We start from the raw sequence: 26,199 nt of genomic DNA on the forward strand, positions 1-26,199 counted from the left end.
AAGGAACATATAATCCTAGTTCAAAAAGAAGAGAAAACATCATTAACGAACCAAGTTTTCAAGAGGAATACATAATTGTGAGCAAGTCAACCCACACCAGTGATTCTGCTAATTATCTAAGCAAAGCCAAACGTCAGTGTTTCATGACAAACCATCAATGATGCTCTCTGCTTATGCAAAACCATTCCCTCAAAGAATATGCTGTCAAGCAAAGGAAAAATGTGGCTCAGTAATCATCTCTCAGTACCTTAGAAAGTTGAGGGCCTAAAAGCTCAACTTGAATACAGTATCAGGCTTGTTACACAAATATGACAAAAGAGGGAAAATCACAGGGTTGTAATTCTAGTCTAGGTAGAAAATGAGTGCTGCCTGGTGCTCAGTGACACAAAAAACAGGCATTAAAACTTGCTCAAACCATTATCAGCATCATCAATAAAGAACTGAGTGGCACTGTACCTATAAGTATGGCAAAATGGGGCTATCCACAAGCAACATAGAAGTTTCTGCATATTCCAGGCTCTGCTCAGATACAAACACATGCACACAAACATACATGTATGCACACACACACTTATAAACTGCAATAACAAATATACAAGAAACCCAAATGGCTTGATGAAATCTGAGCATGCGCTGCTGCAAATGCCACTTGCTGCATATCAACCTTTAGGACAGATAGAAGTAGCTTAGCAAAAAGAAAAAAGAAAGCCTTGAGGGCTGAAGCAAGAGGCTCGTGGGCCAGAGGTTCTCTACTATTAGTATATATAGGCATCAGCCGTGGAGCAGCCACTATGCTGGGCATAAGACTTTGAGTCAACTGCTGACCAAATAATCCCATATATCTCCTGTTTATTTTAAATTGTAACTTCAGAACAGCAAATGAAAGCTTCAGTGAAAATGCAACAGCAAAACACCAGAAGGAAACTCATGGGGAAAAGAGCACGTTAATACAATCTGCAAATTCCACTTCTGACAAGTCTCATATTAAAACAATAGACTTTTCATTAAAATGCGAGTGCACTTGCTTTCAACCAACCTCAACTGGGAATCTCCTTCCGTTGATGCTGTGCTCCGAGCCGGCTGACCCATTGCTTTGACCCCAGTGAAACTCAACTTTCTCAGCTTTAAATCTGCCTGGTAGCCCAGCACCGCTGATGAAATAATCATCCTTTAAGAGAATAGCAACTGAAAGTAGAAGAAAGGGGGGAAAGGAGAGAACAAGATTGAAAACACTTCTGCCATGGATGTCAACCATAAGTCTGCAGTTGTTTACATGGCAACTATGTCCCTGGTTCAGGAATTCTTTGAGGTACAGATGAATGCATGGAGGGAACTCATAGAGGTCACAGCTGCAGGTTCTGGCCCCTATTCATTCATAGGGTAGTGTTGGTAAGCAGCCTAAACACATGGGTCCAAAGAGCTGAAGGGTCTCATATGTTCAACCAGGCCCCTAGAAAACGTGTTTCAAAACAAGTGTTTTCACATGCAGGCTCCATGAAAATGGGGAGCTTTGAACACATTGAGGTTGTGGTCAGTGGCATGACTCTGACCACTTCCTTCAGGCTTGCATATGCACCCAAATAAACACACTATCAAGAATTCAGGTTTAAAGGCTCAGGCGTGCAGTTTCTTATAAAGTATAGGTAACTAGCATCTTATGCTTATTTTACTTACGTGATCACAGATTTGGAACTTCCTGACTATTTGCATTAGGTAGGCTTTTAGACACTTGCTAAAAACCTACTTATTTCAGTAAGCCTATCCAGGCACATAATTTAGTTATGTATACTTGTTTTTAATATCTGCTGATTTTATCTGTGCATTATCTATGATAATTTTATATTGTTTTATGGATACCACTTAACACAATTTCTTTTCTTCTTTTTATTAAACTGTTTAAATATTTTTTAAAAGAAAATCAATGAAATAAAAGATTGCAAGTATTTCTGCATTTCTACTGAACACCTCATAACCTCATCTGATGCCTTCTAAAACTGTACTTGCCTTTCAAGCAGCTACATGGCAGAGCTTTCAATGAGACTTTCCTTCTCAAGACCTCAACAGATATCAAAGTTTATATTAAACCGCAGATCCATGACCTTATGCTCAATGATATTCGACAAAATGGCATTTCTGTAACTCCAGTATGTTAGGTCATTTAGCGCCACCCATATAACTGTCCAATACAGATTTCTACTGATAACGCCTCCTAGGTTGGCACCACTGGCAGATTTCATCCACATATTTAATCAAAGTGGAAAATCAATATACACACATCTCATTATTGCTACTGAAGAATCCTAACAAATTCTCTTCCTCTAGTGTGAAAATTTAGTGTTTATCACAACCCTTCAACACTTTCTTCTCCTTGAGCTAGTCATATAATTACTCATCTTACAAGCCTTCTGGTGTTACTCATGTGAAGCGGTCAAGGCTGGTAAAAGGGGCTGCAGTTTAGTCCCCCTCCTATAGTCATCTGGGCTGCTCCTTCCCCTTCGGATATGGGGTATGACATGTGAAGCAGGGAGCATGTCCTGCAGAGGTAGGCTTCCCATGTGATTTAGAATCCTAATTGCCCAGCGTTCTAAATCCACAGGACGCCTCCTTTTCTAGCATAAGCTTCCCACTCCACCTTGTTCCTGATGTGGACTTTTACTTCCCACTTCTTCCCTGGCGTGTAGGAGGATGCCATTTTGTGGTTTGCCTCAGGTGCCAAAATGTCTTGCGCCAGCCCTGGTTATCCCTCAACCTGGCGGGTTGGGAGGGAGCTGCATAAATAGGGGAGTGAAACTAAACTCCTGCAACCAAAAAAATTGCTATTTGTGCCTGCATTTTCTAGACTATATCTGGTTATCTGGCATTGCCTTATTTGATGAAGCTTATGTTAAAAAGCCCTACTAGGTCAGGGCTGTTGGGTCCACTATCCTGCTCTCACACTGGCTAACCAAAAGCCCATTGGAAGCCTGCAAGCAGGACATAAGCACAATAGTACGCTCTCCCACTTGTGTTACCCAACACCTGATACTCGGAGGTATACCCCCCTCCAGTGCTGGAGGTAATATACAGCTGTCATGACTAGTAGCCAGTCTATGCTGTGTTAAAATTTGACTGCATATTACATTGTTATTTATTAAAATTATTTTGACTGTATATTACATTATTATCATTTTAAAAGCATCTAACATCACTAGAAACATTTCAGCATTAGAAATCCTCAAGCTTAAATATTCTTGGTTCTGGTGAACCAGAAAACATTAAAGTGGGAAGCATCAAACAAAGCAAAACAGCCCAATGAGGACTAGGCGTGCTGAGTGACCACAAAATGCTTACTGACTGCTGGAAGGGGATGGAATGGAGTGTCCTGGAAGATGGCATGGGTGGCTGACTGGAAACCTGAACAGGAAGCAATCCTCACTGCAGTGTTTTGTTGCAGGACCCAGGTGTTATTTCTGAACACACACCCATAGGATCCAGCTGCCGATGAAGTTCCTTATCTTAAGAGTTGTGTTGCAGAATCCTATGCATATTTCCTTAGAAGTCCCACAGTGCTTAGCCAGACCTTCTCCCTGGGATTTCAGCAGTGCTATTTTTCTAGGTGCCAGAACTCACCATAAACTCCCTTGTTCTCTTAAAATGGCAATAGCACCCACCAGAGAAGTGCCAGAACTGAGTTCCAGTGAGTTCCAGCTGAAAAAAAGCCTTGGGTTTCAGACTCAATCTTTGTGTTTGCTTCAATACCTGTTTTCTAGAGGGTAGAAAATATAGAATCTATACTAGCAATTAATTAATCAAGTGTCTTTTTCACCTTGCTATTCAGTCAGAAAAGGATCCAAGAGTGTCTTAAAAGGTAAAGGGACCCTTAACCATTAGGTCCAGTCGCAGATTACTCTGGGGTTGCGGCACTCATCTCGTTTTATTGGCCGAGGGAGCCGGCATACAGCTTCCGGGTCATGTGGCCAGCATGACTAAGCAGCTTCTGGCAAACCAGAGCAGTGCGCAGAAATGCTGTTTACCTTCCCACCAGGGTGGTACCTATTTATCTACTTGCACTTTGACGTGCTTTCGAACTGCTATGTTGGCAGGAGCAGGGACCGAGCAACGGGAGCTCACCCCGTTGCGGGGATTCAAAGTGCCAACCTTCTGATCGGCAAGCCCTAGGCTCTGTAGTAAAAACAAGACATACATTGTCAGGTATTTAAGTAATTCTTAACAAGGGCTGTGAGTAGGGGCAGATTAGAAATTACAGTTGCAAGAAGATGCATAGGTTCATGCAACACAGAAATCCCAGGTCAATCATTTGTTGTTATGACTCTTACGCCTGGTCCCGCCAGTGTTGCAAAAAGTAGAACTAAGCAAGCAGGTATGTTGGCTAAGACTCTTAGCAGGACTACTAAGGAGCTCAAAGTGCATTCCATCCGTCTATTTCATCCGTTTGCAAACATGATTTTCACATGGTTTTATCTCTCCAGTGAACGAGTCAATTTTCATTAATAGCAGCTAGCTGCATTAACAAGCAGAGATAAAAAGCTGGAGCCTGCTTGGCTATATCAAAGGGCACTTTGTATGAAACTCCACCACTCTTAATTCAAAGGAATCTTTTCCTATATTTGAGCTTTCCAGCTGCATAATCAACAAATATACGTGCCTGAGAGTATGCATTGGCCAAGGGCTTTAGGAATAAAATGACTGCACAAAACCACACAAACACACATTTTTTCTCTCTCTCACCCACACATACATGGTTTCTCTTTACAGACTTAATCCACCAGTCCTTTTGCAAGGTGCAGTGGTGATGTGCTGAAAGGACGCAACCTTAGAAAGGCATGCGTCAGCCCCATTGAAATGAATGTACCCATACCAAGTTTTGGGACTGTGTTTAGTTTACTATCCTAACTGGTGAGTTTATTCGACATGAACAAATCTGAGTAAAGGTGAGTGGGGAGGGAGAGACACAGGAAGGTTTACCTATGTAGAACTTTCTCAGATGTAAGAACCTCCAGTGACAATGTATGTCCAAAAAAGCTTTTTGGCCCCCAGGGATACTGAACTTCCAATGGGTGGCAGCAGCAACTCGTTGATACACCTCCAGGAAGACCATGAGCTGTTCATTTGCAGTGATTATATCTCAGGCTAGTGCTGACATTTTGTTTGGGTACCTGCATTTCCTTCGATGCACTAACAAATTATTATTACTATTAGTAACCAGCAAAGCGTGTAGCTTTAACCACCCCATTCTGCCTTAACAGCCATGGGTTTTTGGATTAGCAATGGGTAAACAATTCTCCTCAATGTCACTTACAGGGACGTTTCTATGCGTAACAACCGAAAGATATCTCACGGTGTATAGCAAAGGAATGGAATGCATTTATATATATATATATATATATCTAGATATATCTATCTTGGTGGTGCCATGTGGCAGGCATATAACTACAAGCAAAACTGATTTCATTGCGCTTGCAGCGGCGCCTTCAACTGTATGTTCTGTCTCAGAGACTGACCAATGCTAACCATTGTTAGTTTTGCCTGGTAGACGAAGGAATGCTGCATGTTGTTCAGCATTGTCTTTTTCATGATGGTCTTCAGATTTCTTGTTCACCGCTTAAACTTTTTTTTTAATGAAAAAGCAATGTTTAAATTTTCATATTAAAATAAATAATAACAATAAATAACAGAACGGTCCGCCAAATGGGTTCTGCAACCGAACCAATTTCCAAGAGCTTTCCCGTTCTGGAGGTTTTCAAGCCTAGAGTGGCTACCTGTTGGGAATGCTCAAACTCTGGATTTTCTGCACGGAGCAGGGTGCAGAGAACCAGTGGCCCTCTAGATGTTGCCAAACTACAAACTCCCACCATTACTGGTCATTAGCCATGCTTGCTGGGCCTGGTGAGAGCTGTAGATCAGCAGCAACATCCAGAGGGCCAAAGGTTCCTCTGCCCTGGCTGAGATCATCTACAGGGCCCACTCCAATGCCATGATTCTATGAAATACATCATCTGGGAATGGGTCAGGATTGATGCGACATACTTTCTTTAAAAAGGAATTTGTGGTACTAATATTAGGTGAAAAATCAGGAGGGGGAATTTGTACAAGCACAATGGTCTGTGCAACAGGGAAGGCAGCTAAAGAGGTTTTTTAAAAGGTGACATGTTTTATGGGCTGTCCCACAAGAAAGCAGGCTCCCGTGAATCTGTTACAATGCACGGCGGGATTCAGCTGCATTGTATAAATATTTGATGGTATCTAAATCATTTATGGCTCTGTCAGGGGTCATTTTACTTGCTTTGGATTAATAATTAAAAGGATAATTAGGAGGATGTACAATCTGAAATGTTCATCTAATTGTTCATTTTACAGTGTCTCTTACTAGGCTGTGCAAGATCTCAAAAACACACAGGCATGCACACACAAACCTACTTCTCCCTTTTGCAGTAACTCTATCCCAACAGTTTTAAGGTCATGAAACTCTTCTGGAGCAGCTATGGTTATGATCTACTACCGAATAGCCACGCGCTATGTATCATTTTGATGTGTGTGTGCGCCAGGTCTTACCTGGGCTTGTTTGCATCACACTAAACTATGGTTTGGTGTGACGTCCAAAGGCAGCTAGTGCCCTGGTACTGGTCTTACATAAGTTGCAATGTGAGTTTCCTTTAGCTGAAGAGTGTGGGATATATGTTTTACAATAATTGGTAAAATAAAACTGACATAAGAAAATTTGTAAAGTTTACACACACTCTCTCTATTTAACAAAACATTGAATATAAAAAATCTGACTTGATATGTCAGGGAACTGCCATCAGGGCCGGAGGGAGAGAGAGGGCTCCAGAGGGATTCCAGAGAGCGTCCCGGGATGGGGAGAGGCAGCCCATCTTCTGGGGAAGGGAATCAGCGTAGCACCAGTGGAGAAGGGGGGCAGATGGGGGAATCGGCGAGGACCTTGCCGGGGACCAGCGGGGAGAGTAAGGGTCCTCCGCTGCCCACACCCTCCTTGCGCAGAAGGCTTCCGTGCAGGGAGAGTAGGAGGAGACTAGGCGTCAAAGACCTTCTTTGCTGGAAGAAGTTCAAGAAACGCCCACTGACGGATTCTGCCAGCGATTGAGACAGCCACGGGCGAGTGGCTGTCCGGACAGAAAAGGTTCACTCAGGCAACCCAGCCAGGTGTGGCGCCGGTTTACGCACGAGCAACCCCTAGAACCATTACATGATAGTTAATATCTAAAATTTAAGCTGCAAATTTGCATATCCATAATTCAATCGAAATCTCACCCCCAGCAGGAAAGGCTTGAATTCTGATTAGTAAAAACTTAATGCTAGTTAATTTTGTCAAGATTTCACCACTAATATCTTTTAAAATTACCTTGAAACTTTTTTACTTTAAAAATGATGACCTATAAAACATGCTGGCTGTTGCAAACACGGCAAAGACTGTAGGTATTTCCTAATGAAAGGGAAAAATCAAAGTACCGTATTTAAACATTGTTTCCGCTTAGTTGTAAAGCGAGTGGATCCTTGCCAAAGCACTAAGCTTCCATTCCTGTGATATGTAGAGTGAGCCTACAACCAGTCCATGGAAGCATTTGGCAAGTATTTTACCTCCTCACATTTCGTTCTTTAGTTAGTGAAGAAAACCACAAAGCTTTGTAAGTATATAATCAGGAAATGTTTCCGATATCAAAACTAGAAAGATAGCTTTAATTATTACTATTAAACCTTATTTGTACTATGGTCATTTAAACAGTCGCAGATGGCGTGGCCGCTCATCTGACTGCTGGTCAGCTGCAGTTGCTGGAACTTATCAGGAGCAGTGCCGGATTTACATATAAGCTAAACAAGCTATAGCTTAGGGCCCCACTCTCTTGGGGCCCCCCAAAAAAATTAAAGAAAAAAACCCCTTGATGTACATTTCCAAAATATAAGATAAAAAACAAATAAAATAAAACCTACATACAGCAACAGTGGCACATGGCTTTAGATACCCATTACATCCATAAATTACCATATACAGTGGTACCTCTAGTTACGATCTTAATTCGTTTTGGAGGTCTGTTCTTAACTTGAAACTGTTCTTAACTAGAGGCGTGCTTTTGCTAATAGGGCCTCTTGTTGCCGCTGCGCCGCTGGCACACGATTTCCATTCTCACCCTGGAGCAAAGTTCTCAACTTGAGGTAACTCTTCCAGGTTAGCAGAGTTTGTAACCTGAAGCATTTGTAACTCGAGGTACCACTGCAGCATATATTCAACACAGAAAACAGTGGCAATTTGTTGTTGACAAAGGACAGCTGGACATATAAAGCACCCCATTACCTTCAGTAGCTTAGGGCATGGGTAGGCAAAACTTAGGCCCAGGGGCCAGATCCGGCCCAAGTGCCTTCTAAACCTGGCCCGCGGATGATCAGGGAATCAGCGTGTTTTTATATGAGTAGAATGTGTCCTTTTATTTAAAATGCATCTCTGGGTTATTTGTGGGGCGTAGGAATTTGTTCTCCCCCCCCCCTTCAAAATAGTCCAGCCCCCCACAAGGTCTGAGAGACAGTGGACCGGCCCCCTGCTGAAAAAAGTTTGCTGACCCCTGCCTTAGAGGGTCTGGAAAAAAGCAGAGCTGGTGTCAGCACCCAACTTTCTTGAGTGTCTACAAGGCCACCTGGGGACACCCACCCTGTACCAGGCCTTCCCTCCCTTATGTGCCCTCATGCTTTGATTTACAGGATAGCATCAGTGGACAGTTGGAAAACAGCTGTTTTGATGGTCTCAAGATGCTCTGTGGTTGTGGAGGATAAAAAGGTGGGTGGTTCATAGGTATTTGCTGCAGATGGTCCTGTTGCTGCTCTTAACCACTATGGAGGGGACACTGATATCGGGCCCCCACACTTGAAGGCACTTAGCCATGAGCTTATATACTCACTTATACTGAGCTTAGAAATGTGAATCCATGTCTCCTTTCCCCCGTTTAAGTTATTTTTCTTCTTGTTGTTATTGTATGGAAATTTTACCAGGCTTTGGAATTCCCTATTTAAACATGTTTACATGACAACCTTTCAAACCTAGAATTTTCAAACTTCATCAACCTACTACCTTAGAAAGGAGATTTGTTCCAGTTTTTTTATGTGTCTGGGCAAAGCCTGCCAATATTTTTTAAGACCTTCTTTTGCCATCCATGCTAACATTACTATCTTAAAGTTCTAACTCTTTTGTCATACTCTAACCTCCAAGTCTGGATGCCTGCATATGGAATTGAGTCCCATTGATTTAATTTGAACTTATTTCAAAGTAAATACGTTTAGGGTAACAACATAATAAGCAATCTTACTCCAGTGCACCTTCATTATTAGTGGTTTTAATTTAGAGTTCTATTATGGCTGTATTCCCTAACATCAGATCCGAGCCCTTATCCTCCGGCAAGGAGAAGCACATAACTACATTGTTGAAATGCAGCAGCAAATGGCATGTTGCTGTGCTACAGCTCACTGGACCTGTGCTAATGTTGCTGTTGCTTGCCAGGAGAAGTTAGGCTGGTGAGGTGCAAACGCATCAGTGGAGCCAATCTGGTGCTCCTGCTGGAGCATTAACACTGCACCAACCTCCTCACCTCACCTCTTGATCAGGGCCGGATTTAGGTTTGATGAGGGCCTAAGCCAGGGATCGACAACGTTTTTCAGCCGTGGGCCGGTCCACCATCCCTCAGACCATGTGGTGGGCCAGACTATTTTTTTGGGGGGGGGAGTTGAATGAATTCCTATGCCCCACAAATAACCCAGAGATGCATTTTAAATAAAAGGACACATTCTACTCATGTAAAAACACGCTGATTCCTGGACTGTCCGTGGGCCGGATTTAGAAGGCGATTGGACTGCATCCGGCCCCTAGGCCTTAGGTTGCCTACCCCTGCTTTTAATCTCAAGGTCACAGGTTCAAGCCCCATGGTGGGTTGGACTAGATGACCCTTGTGGTCTGTTCCAACTCTTTTATGATTCAAAAGGCAGTGCTGACAAGTTAAAAATAAAATCAAAGTGCCAACTTGGTACTCCTGCAGTGAAATCACTGAACCATCAGATCAATGGGAGGAGGGGGGCAGAATAAGTAAAACATGCCAGTTATGTCCAAGCTAGTATTGCTCAATGCACACAGCAGGGACATGGACTTCATTTCACACTGCTTAGGGGCTAAGAAAAACCTGCTGCATTGACCACAGTCCTGCAATACCTGAAACACTCGATAAGGGTAAGCACCTTCCTTAGCTCAGTTCTCACACTTCTTGATGCCTTGGGATTCCAGAAAGCCCCATGTGGCTTCACTAAATATTCTCTTTGCCCTCTCACCCTTGTATAAACGGATGTTGGACTGCCTATTAAAATTCCACTGCAGAAAATTTTGCTGCAAAAAAGGACTCTCGCCAATACAGATGCAAACTCTTCTGGCACGTAGCAGTAAACTATTTAGTTGGATTTTTATTAATGCAGAAGTTTCTATAAATATTTAGAAGCACACACTACATCCAAATAGCAGTTTCTGTAATTACAAAAGCGGGGGTGGGGAGCATGCAAACATTTACCTCAAAGCATTACAGACCTTAGGAGTGGAAATCTACAGCTGTAATCTTATGCGCAAATACATAGGCAGAAGTCTCACTGAACTCAGCAGAACTTGCTTATGAACAGACCTAAAGAGAATTGTTCCACATAGTTCTATTCACACAACATAGTTATGAGGAATGAAAGTAGGGGCGACGACACATGCATATCCTATATTCTAAAACAGAACTAATGCACACACATTAGTACCAGGAGGCTTGGGTTTTTTTGGAGGGGGGGCTAAGACTTCAAAACTGCCCAATGAGAACTGAGCATATCAGTGGCCACAGAATGCTGAACGTTTTGGGACTGGAGAAAAAGCTTCCATTGAGTCCATAAAGGTAAAGGTAAAGGTACCCCTGCCCGTAAGGGCCAGTCTTGCCAGACTCTGGGGTTGGTGCACCCATCTCACTCAAGAGGCCGGGGGCCTGCGCTGTCCGGAGACACTTCCGGGTCACGTGGCCAGCGTGACATCGCTGCTCTGGCCAGAGCCAAAGCCAGAGCCAGAGCCGCACACGGAAATGCCGTTTACCTTCCCGCTTGTAAGTGGTCCCTATTTATCTACTTGCACCCGGGGGTGCTTTCGAACTGCTAGGTTGGCAGGCGCTGGGACCGAACGACGGGAGCGCACCCCGCTGCAGGGATTCGAACCGCCGACCTTTCGATCGGCAAGCCCTAGGCACTGAGGCTTTTACCCACAGCGCCACCTGCCTTCCCCCATTGAGTCCATACTGTTTTCCAATTATTTATTTCCGTATCAGCCATGCCCTTATACTCACAACTTTTTTCCTACATATACATAATTCTTCTCTCATGAAACTTACTTTGTTGGTCTTCTGTTAAATAGGCAGAACGGTAAGTGACCTTGAATTTTATCATGAAAAAATGAGATATTTATTTTAACAACTATTCTCCTTAAAGCTTTTCCCTTTTTACAAGTATATTTAGCAGTAATCAATAAAGTAGAACAAAATAATAATAAAAAAAGATTTAATGACCCACATTAAAGTTTTGTCCCTTTCACTGCAATTCAGTGGATACAATTCCTACAAAGTATACTTTGGTTCTGTGTGCTTAATGGTGCAATTCTATACCTGTCTACTGAGCCTACTGCTGAGTTCAATGGGGTATGTTATCCAGCATCCACCCGCCTGGGAGTAAACCTCATTTATCTCAATGGGACTTATTTCTGCAGAGACAGGTATGGGATTTCACTGTAGTTTTTAGTATAAACAACTAAGCAGCTGTTGCATCTAAAGTGAAAATCTTTTTTTCAGATTTAGCCATTTAAGAGTAGCTTTAATAATAAATAAACATAAAACCTCTGTTTAAAAAAAATACTAACTCAGGATAGTGATTTTTTTAATTGTTTGACCAACCTATCTCTGTATTCCTAAAAGCCACTGCTTTCTCCAGGCAATAGTATGGGCGACACAAGAGTATTTTGCCACATGGCTTAAGCCCCTTGTGGGTCACTAACAAGGCCAGAAGCATCTTGTATTAAAGGTTTTACACCTGACAGCACAGGAAACTGAATGCAACTGAAGCATTATGAAGAAAACCTATGAATATACAGTGGTACCTCGGGTTGCGAATGCGGCAAACCTGGAAGTGTATACTTCCGGGCTTTGCCGTGTGCACATGTGCAGAAGCGCTCTATTGTGCCGTGCACATGTGCAGAAGCGGCGCCTCTGGATACAGACTTTTCGGGCTAAGTACAGACCCCTGGGACGAATTAAGTTTGTATCCGGAGGGTCCACTGTAACAATGAAAGAAGCCAGCAATAACAATGCTATCTTTAAAAAACACAGGAATATCATTTCTGCCTGTTTTTGTTTTTTTTAATCCTTTAAGATTTCACAACTATAGACAGTTATTTTGACAACCACCCCAATACACAATTCAAAGTGTTGGTGTTGACCTTTAAAGCCCTAAACCGCCTCAGCCCAGTATACCTGAAGGAGTGTTTCCACCCCTATCATTCTGCCTGGACGCTGAGGTCCAGCACCGAGGGCCTTCTGGCAGTTCCCTCACTGCGAGAAGTCAAGTTACAGAGAAACAGGCAGAGGGCCTTCTCGGTAGTCCCTGTGGAACGCCCTCCATCAGATGTCGAAGAGATAAACAACTACCTGACATTTAGAAGACATCAGAAGGCAGCCCTGTTCAGGGAAGTTTTTAACGTGTGACATTTTAATGTATTTTTAATCTTTGTTGGAAGCCACCCAGAGTGGCTGGGGAGACCCAGCTAGATGGGCAGGGTACAAATAAATTATTATTATTATTATTATTATTATTATTATTATTATTATTATTACACTCTTTGATACTGGGTTGCATAGTCTTTCCCCCAGGTCCTTATATGATATAAAGATTAGCAACCTAACTAGGGATATATTTACAGTAGAGATTGGGCATCATATTGAGAATCAACTTGAGAAAAACCATAAAAGGAGATCTTCATAACTCCTATTCTGATGTTCACTCCTGCAATTAAGAATTGCATGGAGCAAGACAGTAGAGCCACACTGCTGACCCCATCCCTTTGTTGGAGGGGAACATCTGTAAAAAGAGAGCCTCCCCTAGGGTTCCTAATGCTCCCATAGGGAGCCAGTGTGGTGTAGAGATTAAGAGCGGTGGACTCGTAATCTGGCGAACCAGGTTTGATTCCCCGCTCCTCCACATGCAGCTGCTGGGTGACCTTGGGCTAGTCACACTTCTCTGAAGTCTCTCAGCCTCACTCACCTCACAGAGTGTTTGTTGTGGGGGAGGAAGGGAAAAGGAGATTGTTAGCTGCTTTAAGACTCCTTAAGGGGAGTGAAAGGTGGGGTATGAAGTCCAAACTCCTCTTCTTCTTCTTCTTCTTCCACATTATGCGGAACACACACACAAACACACAGCACGGGATTCGCCTGGTACATGTCCTTTTCCCAATGTGTGAATGGTGATGGGGGTCAAGCCCAGTAAGGCAAAGCTGATGGAGTGGGGCCAGCAGGCACAGCCACACGTTCACTCTCCATGCAGTTCTTAGCCATGTGGATGAATGGCCGGCCATATAATTATGGTCTTTATAATTAACCATGAACGAGAATGCAAATAATCAACCATAAGAAAGTAATCATGCAGTCCTCACCAGTTTTCCCGGTATTTTTCATCCATGTCTTGTTAGAGGATTCATTATCAAAACCAACCAGGTGTATTTCTTGATATTCTTCTCCAACATGTGCCTGATGATCTACGATATCTATGGGAGACTGCTGAGTTCTTCCGCAATCCACGTTTGAAGTGACCCAGTGCTCAGGACCATATGCACCTGTTTCAAAAGAGGAAGAACACTTTGTAGTGATGGCTCAGCCAAGATGGTAAAGTTGAGTTATGAAACGAACACCAGTTAGTTCCCCTGTGCCCCACACACGACATAAATTATCACCGTATTTACAAAGCTGTTAATATACTTTGTATCATTATTGGAATTTCACTTCTAAGAACATTCCACCACCATTTCTTAATTAGTTTAAAACTTTTATCCCACAGAAAGCCGAAAATATGCCTACTGATGAAGATCAGAACCAAAAGCCATTTACAAATCCAACTGATGAGCAGACATTTTGTTACAGCTACCAAGTATTAAGGGGCGGAATCAACTAACCAGTCCAGCAAGCAGAAGCCTACATAGGGATATCTGCTGGTGCAATGGGGCTTTCCCTCTCTCCTCCCTCTGCATGCCCCCTCAACTGACTTGGGGGTTTGTCTGGATAACCCCAAGAACAACACACGGGAGAGGGAAAACGTTTCAATCATAAATGCATAAATGTTTGCTCTGACAGAGCAATCTCCTCAGCACTGTGTTGAATCCCCCCCGCCACCGCCACCGCCGCCATCAAGAGTCAAAAATAAGGGGGGGAAATACTTGGGACTTCATTTTAATTTTAAATATTTGTTGTTGTTTCGAAACTATACAACAGCCATAAAGATAGATATTTTATTAAGTTTGTAATCAAGACATTTGGTTGCAATGGAATCCATTTATTCACTGCTAAGTGCTAGAAGGTTTAGAGCTAACGGCTAGCTTTTCTGTCCATGAACACTCAAGTGCGGTTTTAATTGAAACTGATCTTCTGGTACAGATTTCAAATTAATTCTTTTTTTAAGTGTCTCATGCTCCAAACACCATTGTCTTGCCAAACAACAACAGCCCTATATCATTAGGGGAGGAAATAGAATGCTTTTTCTAGCTTGCAGGTATTGATTGCCTATTCCTTACATCAAAGTATGATTGCCATTCTACACGATATATATATTTCTTCAGCATTAGACACTTGAGATGACACTGCCAATCATTTGCAATTCGTCTTGTCTTGGGAGGTTTGCTTGTTTGTTTTTTTAAAAATGCTCTTGAAAATTAATGGTGGGTATTCAAAATGTTAAAAACAGCGCGCGCACACACACACACACACACACACACACTACTTTTAATTGTTCTCTGAGACATGGAGAGGAGGGGAAAAGAAAATCATGGCATTCCAGGATCAAATCAGAAACCAGGATGGCTTCTGTAATTCCAGGACTGTCCCTGGAAAATTGGGACACTTGGAAGGTATGTAAATATCACTCTGATAATTTTTTTTTAAAAAAGAAAAGCATTAAAATACCCCCAGGAAACCTGTGTGTTTCCATCTTTGTCAATATCATGAGAAATCTTTTAAACATTTTTATTTCAACCCACCTTTATTCATTTAATCAATGGTCATTGCTATTGCTCAATGTTAAGGGTATGTGTAAAGTGGCTTTAAACTAAAGGTTCTGTATATTATTATATGTTTATGGAATTTTGTACACTGCCTTGGGTGGGCAGTTGCGCTCTTAAAGGCAGTTTATAACATAAGTAATAGATAAAGTAATAAAACCTTAATAATAAAGTGGTTCTGCTCCTGCCTTAAATGAAGGGGTGGAGCCATCAACTCATTCTGCTGACATGGGAGCTGGGAATGGGAAAATAATAAAGCATTTAAAAAGCAGCAGGAGAAATGAATTTCAAACACCCCACAGCTCACATTATGAATACTATAAGCATCAATGCATCCACCTTAATTTACACATACAGATTGATATAATCTGGATAGGTATCCAAATGAAGTTGGTGTTTACAGAGAATATGTTCAAATATAGCAAGGGCACTAAGGACTTCAGACCATTGAGTAATAGTTGGTGAGTATTTATCCTTCCAGGCTCGAAGCATTAAGTCTCTTAGCGACCGTAATGGCCAGTGAAATCCATTTTTGTTGTCCTTCTGTTAGTCCCCATGCTATGCTTCAAAAAATGTGTTTCCAGACCACGTCCTCAATATAGGCTGGTCTAACACACAGCCATGGGCTGGAGGCAGCAGGCTCACTCAATGAGCCATTGGCCTAATATACCAAGGCTGTTCTTCTTTTCCAAGTCCTCTGTAAACTCTTTTCAAACTTTGTTTTTCTGTTTTTCTTTCCTTTTAAAAAAAATACTGCTTCCCTCCATATGGAGGAGAGGGCAAAATCCCTTGCTTAGACCTTCAACTCCAGTGTTCACAGTTCAGATAATATCATCTTTCTAACTGTAGTTTTAATAATAGCTTCTTTAATACATAGAGTGACTTTAAATAGAAGCCCCCCCAAAATTAGCTTGTTTTGCTACTTGCTACTGTACATTTCAAATAATGACTTCAGCTCACTGATGAAAAGCCATTAAAAATAATGAATTCTGTCTAGATCTAATTAAAGCTAATATAAACCTTTGAGGAGCTTTTTTTAGACATCCTAGTCAAATATTTCCCCCCAAAACTTGTAGATTAAATATATAAATTTTAAAAGTAGCATTACCACCCAGACACTTGAATTTTCTTCATTTCCATTATCTTTCTAATTATCTGTTTGTATTTATATAAAATGGTTCTTATATTGAACATTTCTTTATACACAATAGCAGCTCTTCATTTCCCAAGTGACTGGGTATCTTTTACTTCTCACGAGCTTTCTAACGTGGATCGTAGATTTGCCAATGGAAGCAGACCCAGAAACTGCATTTCTTTCCCATTTAACTTGCACGCTTGCACAAACAACGTCGCTCTAAATACCACGGTGTTCTGATGACCACTCTCTCTCCTCCTTTTATGCTGATCTCAGCAGAAGCGGGATAACTCAATCACTTGTACATTGAACAACAGCTTACAACGGTAGCATTGACAAAATGGCCCTATCGTTTTATGCCAACCACTACAGTTAAAGAACAATTATTACAAAGGGACGCGGGTGGCGCTGTGGCTAAAACCTCAGTACCTAGGACTTGCCGATCGTATGGTCGGCGGTTCGAATCCCCGCGGCGGGGTGAGCTCCCGTCGTTAGGTCCCAGCTCCTGCCCACCTAGCAGTTCGAAAGCACCCCTAAGTGCAAGTAGATAAATAGGTACCGCTTTATAGCGGGAAGGTAAACAGCGTTTCCGTGCGCTGCACTGGTGCTGGCTCGCCAGAGCAGCTTTGTCACGCTGGCCACGTGACCCGGAAGTGTCTTTGGACAGCGCTGGCTCCCAGCCTCTTAAGTGAGATGGGCGCGCAACCCCAGAGTCGGACACGACTGGCCCGTACGGGCAGGGGTACCTTTACCTTAAGCCTCCTGAACATCCCTACAGAAGAACTGCAAGTTAATTCTCCTTTGGTTCTCGCTCTGTGTCATTTGGAGATGGGTTTATTGTGCTGCTGCTTAGAACCCAGATGGCAATACCAGCAAGGACAACTCTATCAAAACTAGCTGGAGGCTGTCAGGAGGTGGCTTGGTTGCAGCTGTAGGGTCATGCCTAATTCTACATCACCCTGCAGGCTCAGCAATAGAGGACACCACAGTCCGGTAACTCCTCTCATTTTTGAAGTTTCGATTTGGCAGCGCCGCTGCACGAATGCGCATCCACAGACAACCAGGCCTTAAGGCTCTGTCTAGAGGAAGCCAAGAGCTGGGGATGTACAGTTGCTAGTTTGGCAGAACAGGATGGTAAAATGGCAGCCTTCTTTCACATAACTTTGCAACTGTCCAACCATTTCGCTTGATAGAGCGGGAGACGCACCATCTGGGCCGCTGAGATAATCTACCACATATCTGCCAGATCTGTCACATCATAAAGATACTCAGTACCATTTACCGGGGGGTGGGGGATGGAGAGAACCCCCACTGAAACAGCAATGCCATTTTTTTGGTCTGTTTAAAAATTCAGATGTTCATATCAGTTTACAAAAATTTTTGACTGACAGTGACTCTGGCAATATATCCATGAACATGCGGTTTCAAATAGTATGAGAGAATCAAATGTCTTCACTTTTGAGACCAACATTTTGCATTTTGGGAAGTTCTACGGAGTGGCATCAAAACAACAGCAGCAGTACTGGGCAAATCTCCGGGGCCTGATGGACTGACTTCCAAATATTAGGTAAAGGTAAAGGTACCCCTGCCCGTACGGGCCAGTCTTGACAGACTCTGGGGTTGTGCGCCCATCTCACTTAAGAGGCCAGGGGCCAGCGCTGTCCGGAGACACTTCCGGGTCACGTGGCCAGCGTGACATCGCTGCTCTGGCGAGCCAGAGCCGCACACGGAAACGCCGTTTACCTTCCCGCTGGTAAGCGGTCCCTATTTATCTACTTGCACCCGGAGGTGCTTTCGAACTGCTAGGTTGGCAGGCGCTGGGACCGAGCAGCGGGAGCGCACCCTGCCGCAGGGATTCGAACTGCCGACCTTTCGATCGGCAAGTCCTAGGCGCTGAGGCTTTAACCCACAGCGCCACCTGCGTCCCCTTTCCAAATATTACAAGGCGTTAAAAGAATGGCTAATACAACCTTTGAAGGGAGTCTGTAATGAAATTCTTGAGGGGAAAGAAGCACCTGATACGTGGAAAGAGGCTTTTATCACGCTTATACCTAAGACAGAGACTGAAAAGACTCAACTTAAGAACTACCGCCCAATTTCTCTATTAAATGTGGATTACAAAATTTTTGCTGACATTTTAGCTAAAAGACTGAAAAAAGTTTTAATGGGGGAGATCCATAGGGACCAATCGGGCTTTCTCCCGAGAAGACATTTATCAGATAACGTAAGGAATATAATAGACATTTTGGAAATGCTATAAGTTAATATTAACAAAAAAGCTGTTCTGATATTTGTGGACGCGGAGAAAGCCTTTGACAATATTTCTTGGACCTTTATGAAGAAGAATCTCCATGGGATGGGGGTAGGCCAAGGTTTTGAAAACGGTATAGGCGCAATTTATTCTGAACAAAAAGCAAAGTTAATAGTAAATAACGTAATTACTGAAGAGCTTAAGATAGAAAAAGGGACACGTCAAGGGTGCCCAATTTCCCCACTACTTTTTATTTTGGTCCTGGAGGTTTTGCTGAACATGATAAGGAAAGATCAGCTGGTTAAAGGGGTTCAGGTCGGAGCGAGACAATATAAATTGAGAGCATTTGCAGATGACTTGGTACTTACATTACAAGAGCCGGAATCTAGTACGAAAAGGGTTTTGGAAATAATTCAAGAGTTTGGTCAAGTGGCAGGATTTAAATTAAATAAATTTAAGACAAAGGTACTAGAGAAAAATCTAACAGTAAGAGAGAAGGAGAGGTTTCAGACTGAAACAGGTTTAACTGTGGTTAAAAGTGTAAAATATTTGGGGATTAACATGACAGCTAAAAATTTGAACTTATTTAAAGATAATTATGAGAAATGTTGGAACCAAGTGAAAAAAGATCTAGAAATCTGGTCAAACTTGAAGCTTTCCTTGTCTGGTCGAATAGCAGCTATTAAGATGAATGTATTGCCTAGAATGTTATTTTTGTTCCAAACATTGCAAATTGTTGATAAGATGGAGTGTTTCAAGAGATGGCAGCGAGATATCTCTAAATTTATCTGGCAGGGCAAAAAACCCAGAATAAAATTTAAGATTTTAACTGATGCAAAGGAAAGGGGGGGATTTGCCCTGCCAGACTTGAAACTTTACTATGAGTCAGCAGCTTTCTGCTGGTTGAAGGACTGGCTGCTTCTTAAGAACACAGACATTTTAGATTTGGAAGGTTTTAATAATTTCTTTGGGTGGCATGCATATCTGTGGTATGACAAGGTCAAGGTTCATAAAGGCTTTAAAAACCATATGGTCAGGAAAGCATTGTACAACGTTTGGATTAGGTATAAGGACCTACTGGAGAATAAAACTCCAAGGTGGCTCTCATCAATGGAGGCAAAAGCTGTGAAAAAACTTAATATGGATTGTATATGGCCAAAATATTGGGAAATTCTAGAACAGGAGGGTAGTAATTTAAAACTGCAGAGTTTTGAGAAACTAAAGGATAAAGTGCGAGATTGGTTTCACTATTATCAAATTCTAGAGGTATATAAGATGGATAAGAAAATTGGCTTCCAGATGGAGAAATCCAAATTGGAAACAGAACTGTTAGAACCCAATACTAAGAATTTATCAAAAATGTATAACTTGCTGCTGAAATGGAATACACAGGATGAAATAGTCAAATCAGCTATGATTAAGTGGGCACAAGATATTGGTCATAACATTATGTTTGCTGACTGGGAAAGGTTGTGGACCACCGGTATGAAATTCACGGCGTGTAACGCCCTGAAAGAAAATATTATGAAAATGATTTATAGGTGGTACATGACCCCAGTCAAGCTTGCAAAAATCTACCACTTGTCAGAGAATAAATGTTGGAAGTGTAAAGAAAGTGAAGGCTCATTCTTCCACCTCTGGTGGACGTGCCCAAGGATTAAGGCTTTCTGGGAAATGATATATAATGAAATGAAAAAGATGTTTAAGTACACTTTCCTGAAGAAACCAGAGGCCTTTCTCCTGGGTATGGTCAGCCATGTGGTGTTAAAGAAGGACAGAACTTTATTTTTGTATGCCACAACAGCAGCAAGGATCCTTATTGCAAAGTATTGGAAGACATCAGATCTACCCACTCTGGAAGAATGGCAGATGAAAATGACAGACTACATGGGACTTGCAGAAATGACGGGCAGAATCCGAGACCAGGAGAAAGAGACAGTGGAAGAAGATTGGAAGAAATTTAAGGACTATCTTAATAAATATTATAAGATTAATGAATGTTAGATTGACATGCATTTAAAATAACGTGGTTTTCAGAGACGACGAGTATGAAAAAGAATGGAAGTGGTAAAAAAATATTTGGGAAATAAGGGTATGGATTTGCTGATGGGATAATGAAATTAGAATACAGAACGGTGAGGTATGAGGAAGTCGGTGAAACTAGGTTGAGAAAATAAGGTTTGAAAGTTATACTTGTTGTCTTTGCTTGTGTCTGTTTTTATTGTTGTTGGGTTTTTTTATGTCTTTATTGGAAAATTTAATAAATATCATTTAAAAAAAAAAAAACAGCAGCAGCAGTAGCAGCAGCAGCAGCAGCAGCATTAAAGTGCCCCCATGGAAGTACAACTTAAGCATGCTGTTAAAGTGACCACTGGACTGGCAATTTTTAATTTAAAAAAAATCATTAGAATTTATCAAATTTACAAAATTCTTATTTCTAGGCCTCAAAATGTGGCAGCCTTTTCATCATTAAGTGGCAGCAGGATTCAAACAGACCACTGTCCAGAGCATTTCAAAACCTGTTTTGTTACCATATGAAAGGTTTTATGTAAATTTCTCTCCCTCTCCCCCCATTCTCTCTCTCTCTCTCTCTCTCTCTCTCTCTCTCTCTCTCTCACACACACACACACACACACATATATATATATAAAGGTAAAGGGACCCCTGACCATTAGGTCCAGTCGTGACCGACTCTGGGGTTGCAGCGCTCATCTCGCTTTATTGGCCGAGGGAGCCGGTGTACAGCTTCCGGGTCATGTGGCCAGCATGACTAAGCTGCTTCTGGTGAACCAGAGCAGCGCACGGAAATGCCGTTTACCTTCCCACCAGAGCAGTACCTATTTATCTACTTGCACTTTGATGTGCTTTCAAACTGCTAGGTTGGCAGGAGCAGGGACCGAGCAACGGGAGCTCACCCTGTCGCGGGGATTTGAACCGCCGACCTTCTGATCAGCAAGTCCTAGGCTCTGTGGTTTAATCCAAACTACAAGAAAAAAGATTCCACCTAAACATTAGGAAGAACTTCCTGACAGTAAGAGCTGTTTGACAGTGGAATTTGCTGCCAAGGAGTGTGGTGGAGTCTCCTTCTTTGGAGGTCTTTAAGCAGAGGCTTGACAACCATATGTCAGGAGTGCTCTGATGGTGTTTCCTGCTTGGCAGGGGGTTGGACTCGATGGCCCTTGTGGTCTCTTCCAACTCTATGATTCTATGATTCTATGATTCTAACCCACAGCGCCACCCGCGTCCATATATATATATATATATATATAGCGCCAGCCAAAAACTTTCCTCCATAGCCAGGCCTTTGACCTTTAACTATCTGTGGCCTTTTAGAAGTGGGTGGGATGTTTTAAATTTATTTCTCTTTCCTTTTGGCTTTAATGTATGCATGTGGGGTTTATTGTCTATTTATTTGTTTGATTGTAAGTCACTGTGGGTTGCCCTGGGCTGACAAATGTAATAAAGAAATCACACACCCACACCCACACACCCTTTTTTATCTACTTACTACTACATTCAGAGTATCTTAAGAGAGATGGTTGTGCTATATTGCTTACCATGCTTGAAATCTGAACTTTATTTCAATACATCAGTACCTTGCTCTAGGCCAGGTAATGCTATATTAGTTAAATCTAGGGATAAAAATTCCTAACATGCATGTAAAGTTCTTTTAGACTTCAAATATTATCAAAGAGACTACCCTTTTGGGAAAGAGGGGGATCTTACTGAAAAGACAATTTATCAGGATTTGAATACAGGGGTACCTTGGGTTACAAACACTTCGGGTTACAGACTCTGCTAACCCGGAAGTAGTACCTCAGGTTAAGAATGTTACCTCAGGATGAGAACAGAAATCACATGGCAGCAGCGGGAGACCCCATTAGCTTAAGGGGTACCTCAGGTTAAGAATGGTTTCAGGTTAAGAACGGACCTCCAGAACAAATTAAGTTTGTTATCTTCACCCATCCAAATCATTTGATTCTAGTGACAACCAGAAGTTCAGAAAAGCAGGAGTGATCTTTGCATAAGGATCCTACTGCCTAGGAGACAAAATGCATGGCTGTAGTGTTTTTATATAGTTTACCCGCTAGACTGCACTGGACTTGGTTAAACTATTATGGAACCAGGACTTTCCTGCTATCATACAGCTCTTTTTTGAGAGCCTTGCCTCCTGACGAGTGTGTCCCCAAAGCCTCCCAAGGCACAACAGATTTGATAAACAGAAGCCATTGATGGTATTCGAGAAGCCTACTTCCCAGGCAGCCAGCTCTGCATATATGGCTTTCCTGATAAAATATTTTAAAAAAAACCAAATGCCATTGCGGGTTTTACTGTATCATAATTACTTTCCACTTTTATTATGCTTGCATACTTCTCCAACTGAATTAAAATTAAAAGGTCACGTGAGTTCCATAAGCCAATAGCACCTTTGCATCATACAGTTCCCAAGAAAGTGGGATGCGCTGCACTCTTTTTACTATAGCTTTCCAAAGCTGCCAGTACGTTTCCAAGCACGATTCAAAGTGTTGGTGCTGACCTTTAAAGCCCTAAACGGCCTCGGTCCTGTATACCTGAAGGAGCGTCTCCACCCCCATCGTTCAGCCCGGACACTGAGGTCCAGCTCCAAGGGCCTTCTCATGATTCCCTCATTGCGAGAAGTGAGGCTACAGGGAACCAGACAGAGGGCCTTCTCGGTAGTGGCGCCTGCCCTGTGGAACGCGCTCCCATCAGATGTCAAAGAGATAAACAACTACCTGGCATTCAGAAGACATCTTAAGGCTGCCCTATTCAGGGAAGTTTTTAATATTTAACGCTGTACTGTTTTTGACACTTGATTGGGAGCTGCCTAGAGTGGCTGGGGAAACTCAGCCAAAGGGCGGGGTATAAATAATAATAATAATAATTATTATTATTATTATTATTATTATTATTATTATTATTAAATGTGTTGAGGGAGAGGGAGTTGCTTTGCTTCTCCCAGTTTGTTTGTTTTATCCCACTGCAGCAAGGTTCTTGGCAGAGTTTATACTTGGCCACAGCTCGTGGTTAGTGGGGAGAAAGCTTAACCATGAGGTCAGGTTGGCTTGCCTTGGTTTGGTTTAGGTCAGTCTAGTGTCACATTAAATTTATATACAGTGGTGCCCCGCAAGACGAACGCCTCGCAAGACGGAAAACCCGCTAGACGAAAGGGTTTTCCGTTTTGGAGGCGCTTCGCAAAACGAATTTCCCTATGGGCTTGCTTCGCAAGACGAAAATGTCTTGCCAGTTCCTGCGGGTTTTTCCCCCTTTCCCCCCCTTTTCCTAAGCCGCTAAGCCGCTTATCAGCTGATCGCTAAAAGCCGCTAAACCGCTAATAGCGCTAATCCGCTAAGCTGTCAATGGGCTTGCTTCGCAAGACGAAAAAACCGCTATACGAAGAGCCTCACGGAACAGATTAATTCCGTCTTGCGAGGCACCACTGTATATATTAAGAAGACTAGTGAGAAGCAAAGCGGCTGCAAGCTCTTCTCTAGGAGGCTGGACATTCAAACGGTACTTATAAACCATAGCTGGGCTTACCACGTCATGCAAAGCAGCTGACCGTGTGCTTAAGTCTTGGAAATGCTATGATACTTCTCTGGTGCTTATATCAGCCAGCCATGGAGACAAACAAAGGAAGATGGAAAGTTATGAGGAGCGTAAATATAAGCGGAGTAAAAATGTACTGGTTCTGTTCCTGCCTCAGTGTAAAATCCTCCAGCAATGGTCACTGGTAAGATGTATAATTATCAGTTGAGTGAAATGTGGTGGATTTGGGTTTAACACAGAGGGTATCACAAACGTTAAACAATGAAAAAGATGGAAGCTGGTGTCTGTGCTTCACAGAGCTCTGTGCACATATTTGAACGATGCTTGCATAGAAGTAGCAATAAAATTAATAAGCAGAACTTTCCGAATAGGAGAATAAGTTATTGCATCAAATAGGAACATCAGTAGCAACTTACTGTGACTAAAGCAATTTACGGCATCTATTTTTCATAATTTCCTGCATTTTTGCAAAAACATACAAACCCGATATTTCACCAGAGTGATTTCCTAGCTGTCTCTTGAGGTGTGTCTGTGCAATTTCCCACCCCTCTGCATCTCTTAATAAAGGTACCAGGACTTTAAAAATAAAATACCAAAAAGCAAAATAAAACCACAGAGTTTTTTCTGAGAAAGCAATGGGCAATGGGAGTTCATGTCATGTAAAAGTGCTCTGAATGCAGATTTGTTAATTGCTTGGTTGGTTGGGAGGCAGGCATCCATCTGCCTTAGGAGACAATGGAGGAGGGCAGCTTTGGGGGTGAAGTCAGACCACCAGAGAGTTGCAGCGCCTACTGTGGATGTACAGCCTGATATGGGAGAGATATGTTTTGTTGCAGCTGGGGCAGATGAAGGCATCCGCTTGTGCTGATGCAGATGTACCATGGTGTTCCTTCTTTCTGCACTCCTCCCTGCTGTTATTTGTTCTCTAGTCACTGCTGTAGATATATGATGTGACTGCCTGTATCCATGTGCCACAGTCATCTGTAAGGGATTCCCACATGGTGAGGTTGAATTTGCCAGCCTTCATGTTACATTTAGAGACATCTTTGTAATCCTCCTGTAAGTAATCTAAATTTGTGGCATCCTTCACTTTCAAATTTCCTAACACTCGTCTTCAATCCACCATGTTCTCATCTCCAAGAGACGACAAATAATATTGCAAAGTGGTAGTAAAGCTACTCTGTAATAAATCATACTACCATTTTGTTATTTCCCCTCTCTGTTAACCTAAATGGATATGCAGAGGGGACGTGGGTGGCGCTGTGGTCTAAACCACTGAGCCTGGAGCTTGCCAATCAGAAGGTCGGCAGCTCGAATCCCCATGACAGGGTGAGCTCCCGTTGCTCGGTCCCAGCGCCTGCCAACCTAGCAGTTAGAAAGCACGTCAAAAGTGCAAGTAGATAAATAGGTACCGCTCCGGTGGGAAGGTAAACAGCGTTTCCGTGTGCTGCTCTGGTTTCGCCACAAGCGAATGCTGGCCACATGACTCTGAAAAACTGTCTGAGGACAAACGTCGGCTCCCTCGGCCAGTAAAGTGAGATGAGCGCCGCAATTCCAGAGTCATTCGCGACTGGAGTTAACTGTCAGGGGTCCTTTACCTTTTTAAATGGATATGCAACCAATTCTGAACATATGCAGAATATGTTGTCATTCAGTTTCTATTAATACCTGGCTATCTTACATTTCTTAAATCGGTAGGTCCATCTGTTAAAACACACTTTAAAAGCAACAACCAATTTGATGGATGTTTCCCAAGCGATATTATAAAAAACCAAAACAACAAAACAGAGTAACACTTGGATATACTTTCAAATTCGGGGGGGGGGGGGGGGAATCAGTAAGTTATTAGCATGGCAGCTTTTTAACATTTCATAAAGCCGGGTGTTTCTCTTTTTAAAGAAACAAACTAATGATCACTTAGTTGTTAAC

At 42.4% G+C, this 26,199-nt stretch overlaps 1 protein-coding gene across 4 annotated transcripts in view; it reads right to left on the reverse strand.

Annotated features, from left to right (window-relative positions):
• The window catches only part of PTPRG (protein tyrosine phosphatase receptor type G), a 559,059-nt gene that overhangs the window by 253,231 nt on the left and 279,629 nt on the right, over positions 1-26,199 (reverse strand). For all 4 annotated transcript variants that reach the window (XM_079957946.1, XM_079957945.1, XM_079957948.1 and 1 more), the window contains exons 3-4: positions 13,703-13,882; positions 1,037-1,185 (exon numbers count right to left, since the gene is read on the reverse strand). In XM_079957946.1, coding sequence (XP_079814072.1) covers positions 1,037-1,185; positions 13,703-13,882 — 329 coding nt within the window. The remainder of the gene's footprint in view (positions 1-1,036; positions 1,186-13,702; positions 13,883-26,199) is intronic.

This window comes from Podarcis cretensis, assembly GCF_951804945.1.
Source record: "Podarcis cretensis genome assembly, chromosome: 2".
NCBI lineage: Eukaryota > Metazoa > Chordata > Lepidosauria > Squamata > Lacertidae > Podarcis > Podarcis cretensis.